Below are 3,996 nucleotides of genomic sequence, written 5' to 3'. Positions count from 1 at the left end.
GTGTGCGGCGGGGCCGTCGCCGCGCCAGAGGCCCGCCTCCTGCGGCGCCGTTGAGCGGCCCCACGCGCCGCCGGCGCCGCCGCCGCGCCTCGCCGTGGGCGCGGCGCTGAGCGCGGCGGCGGCGGCCGCGGGGTCACGGCCGTTGCGGGAGCCATGGAGCGAGCCGCAGTGGGCGGTGGTCTCGAGGCCAGACAGGATGGACGCCAGCTGCGGCGTGATCATGACATCAGCGGTGGGGGGCACACGACGCGGGTCAGCAGCCGCGCGGCCGGCGGTCGGACGCATAACGTGGGGGCGCAGCACCCGCGGCCCGACGTCGGCCCTTCACCTGCCCGCCCTCTCTTCTGACGTGCGATCCGCACATCGAAACGCGCGCCCGCTGCGCGCGCAGAGGGCTGGAGGCGGCCGTCACGCAGGTGCTCGGCAGCTTCCGGCGGGACCCCCCACCTGCTGCTCCACCGCGGCGTCGTCGCAGCCGCCGCCGTCGTCCCCCTCCCCTACGCGGCTCCTTATCAGCGCCAGCAGCCGCTTCAGCTCCGCCACCTCCCGGTCTAGCAGCTGCAGCCGCGCCGCCTGGGAAGCTGCCGCCTTGGCAGCCGCCACGAGGGGCGCCAGCTCGCCCTGAGCCGGCGGGTCGGACGCGGGGCGCGCACACCGGCAATCGCTCTGAGACAGGGATAAATCACTTGCAGGCTGTCTGAATCCGAAAAGAATGCGGGGCGCCGTTTACACTTTATCGCGTCAGTAGCTGGGAAGGCCCCTCCGCACCCAGCGCATTGCGGCTCACCTGAATCAGCTCCCACGCCGCCTCGAACGCCGCCGCGTCCCCCGGCGCCGCGCCGTCGGCGGCGGCGGCGGCCGCCACATCCTTGACTGCCGGCAGGAAGCGCGCCAGGCGGGCCAGCAGCTCGCCGTAGCGCGCGTCGCCGCGCGCGGCGCCGCGCTCGCCGTGGGCGCCATCGAGCCGCCGGGCGCCGGCCGCTGCGCCGGCGATTGGGCCCCCGCCGCCCGCTTGCTGGCCGCGGGTGGGCGGCTGTGGCGTTGTGCTGCTGCTTGCATTTGCAGGGCTGCCATCCACTTCCCTAAATCCGCCCCGGCTGGCGCCGCTGCCTGCAGGTGCTGCACCGATCGGGCCCTCAATGCAGGAGGGTGTTGCGCTTGCGTCCGAAGGTGCCTGGCCTGCTACGTTGAGGGCGGGAACCTCGGGGCCTGCGGCGCAGGGAGCAAGCGCAGCTGCGTTGGTGGCTTGCTGCTGCGGCTGCTGCTGCTGCTGCTGCTCCTGCTGCGGCCGCGGCGGGGGCGGCGGTGGCAGGGACTCCGGCTGCTGCTTTTGCCGCTGGTGTTGCTGCTGCTGCTGCTGCTGTTTATGCGTGCGCTGCTGCTGCTGCTGCTGCTGCGCCGTAACTGCCGCCACTGGTTGTGTTGGCTCCTCCTGCTCGTGCTGCCGCACCTCCTGCTGCTGCACCTCCTGTTGAGATTGGTGCTGCACCGTTGACTGCCTCTCCAGCTGCTGCTGCTGCAGCTCCGGATCGTGGTCACGCTGCTGCCCCTGCTGCGCCTGCGGCCCCGGCGCCTGCTCGTGCTCCTCATCCCCGTCCTTCGGCGCGGCCTCCCGCACGTTTGCTGCTGCGCCGTCGGGCACGAGCTGCGCCTCTCCCTTGGGTGACACGCTGCGCGCGCACGCCTGCTCTTGCTCCGCGTGCCGCCGCGGCGCGTTGGGGCGCGGCGGCTGCGGCAGGGCGGCTGCGGCCGCCCCCGCCGCCGCAGCGGCCGCCGGCTGCGGCTGCGCCGGGTGCTGGTGCCTTGACCTGCTCCTGCCGATGACATCAGCAGCCTCGGCCGCCGTGGGCCACCCTCCCGCCCTCTCTGCCGCCGCGGCTGCCGCCGCGTGCCGCGGCGAGGACGAGTGCATGCGCGACAGCAGCACGGCGGCGTAGCCGCCGCCCCCGCCGCCGCCCCCGCCGCCGCCGGAGGGGGCGTGATCCTGGTGGGCAGCGCCGGGGCCTGCCACGCTGGAGCGGCGCGCATGCCGGGGCGATTGGTGGGCCGACCTGCGCGGGTGGGTGGGGCCGCGCGGAGCAGCAGATTGTTTGCAGCGGAGGTAGCGGCGTTGTCATGGCCTGCAGAAAGCCAGGAAGGGCTGCTCGCTTTCGAAAAGACAGGGCAGAGCGCATGCATGTTGGCTGACCGTCGGACGCATCCTGCTGGGCATGCGACCGTCATCGCTTGACCCGCGGTTGACCAAGGCCGCCACTCACTTGGCTCCGCCGCCATCACCATCTTCTGCGCCGCCGCCGCTGCTGCCGCCGCCGCTGCTGCTGCTCACGCGGGGCGCCCCGCCGACGCTCATGCTGGCCGAGCGCAGCGTGCTGGTCACGACGGGCCGCCGCGCCGCATGTGTAGCATCTGCCAATCCAGGGCCATCAGGCTTACGGTCTGCTGCTACGGCCACCGCGAGCTCCCCCAGCCCGCCAAAGCTCTTGCTCACGCGATGGCCGCTGCTGCTGCTCACGCTCGGCGCCTCAGGCGCCCCGTCCATGCTGGCCGGCGCCCCTGTAGATCGGTTTTTGAGTTATTTTTTTGGTATTAAGGAGTGAGCAGCCAGCAGCAGCGCGACGGAGGGAATGAAACGGAGGAAATTGCGAGGGAGGCAAAAGGTGTGCGACAAAGGCTGTTATGTCCTGTATTACATAATTTTGAATGATTTTATGCTGCGCACTGCGGGATGCGCCCCAGGTCTATGGCGGAGGTTGCAACCTGGTTGTGTCAGGGCCGTGTTGTCTGCCAACCAGACCAGATGATGCGCAGATGGTTTCATCACCTGATTCGCTCAACGTGCTGAAGTCCCGCTGCGCGACTGTTCAACTAGCTGCCACGTACGATTGAGCTGTGCAATGAAAAGGGTGTCGAAAGTCTCTGCGTCACACAAAACAATCAGTGAGATTCCAAAGTGGGTTATATGTTGGTGCAGGTGGGTGCCCTTGGTTAGTGCGATGTTCGCTTGGCTGCCTCAACATGCTCTCCGTCCAGCAGCTGCACATCCTAGGGCGCAGCCAGTGTCAACGAATGTCACAGCTTGATTGATTATTCATTTGCTTGTAATGATCACAGTTTTTGCAAGCTCGCTCACTTTGCAGGCTACCCCAGCATATACCCGTGTGTGGAAGGTTGGCTGGTCGACCCACCCCACCTGACCATGTGCCATTGATGAGCCGACCACCGTGCAAATCATCAGGCAGCAAATTATCGAAGGGGGCACAGTCAAGGCGGCAAATGCGCCACCACCAGGAATTCACAATATGCTGATCGGCCCATCCACCACGTGTCCACGACATCGAGTCGGTATCACCAGCACATCTGGTGGTAGCCATAAGGAACTCTGTGTGTCTCAAACACAATGAGGGGTGCACGCTTTGGTGGCTTGCCAGGTTTATGGGGCCCTGTGCAGGAGTTCTTGCGTGCGACCGCGCTCCTCCGTATTGTCTGCACCGGCGCACACTCCTGGCGGGGTTGGGCAGAGGCAACCTTATGCACACCCCAAGGACTGGAGCCTACAGACGCTTTGACGTCATGTTTCTCAACTTTATTTTGATTCAAAGTTTTTCTTGGTTGATCACGTCTGATCTCGGCGCAGCATGCGGGGCCAACGACAGTGGAACGTAGGGGGTCTGTAGGTCAGGTGTCATGGAAGCACCGCACTCTACCGCGTTTCCAGGGCACGCTGGCCCCAGCACCCCCACCAGACCGCGTAGCAAGCAGGCCGTGGCAGAGGCGTTCCTCCAGCGCCTCCATGAACGAGGGGACATAGACCTTAGTATTGCAGGATTTGTAGAGGGTGTCTGCGCGCACTTCGAGCGGCTGCCAACGCGGTATGCTCTCGACGTCAACATAGACTCCCTAGATGTGCTCAGCCACAAGCGTCTGCTGGAAGAGGCTCGCAGCGACCCTGCCACGGTGTCGTTTGCGGTGCGGTCGGTTGAGGTGCTGCACGCGCGG

General features: G+C 67.0%; 1 protein-coding gene across 1 annotated transcript; it reads right to left on the bottom strand.

Annotated features, from left to right (window-relative positions):
* Nucleotides 1-408: 408 nt before the first annotated feature.
* On the bottom strand, nucleotides 409-2,350 carry MNEG_11760 (hypothetical protein; the record flags this gene model as incomplete). Its single annotated transcript, XM_014039769.1, has 3 exons — nucleotides 409-621; nucleotides 788-2,051; nucleotides 2,259-2,350. The coding sequence occupies 3 exons, from the start codon at nucleotides 2,348-2,350 to the stop codon at nucleotides 409-411; spliced, it is 1,569 nt and encodes a 522-aa protein (XP_013895223.1).
* Between the last annotated feature and the right edge of the window lie 1,646 nt (nucleotides 2,351-3,996).

The sequence above is a fragment of the Monoraphidium neglectum genome (genome assembly GCF_000611645.1).
Source record: "Monoraphidium neglectum strain SAG 48.87 unplaced genomic scaffold scaffold02893, whole genome shotgun sequence".
NCBI lineage: Eukaryota > Viridiplantae > Chlorophyta > Chlorophyceae > Sphaeropleales > Selenastraceae > Monoraphidium > Monoraphidium neglectum.
This window is presented reverse-complemented; position numbering and strand designations above follow the sequence as displayed.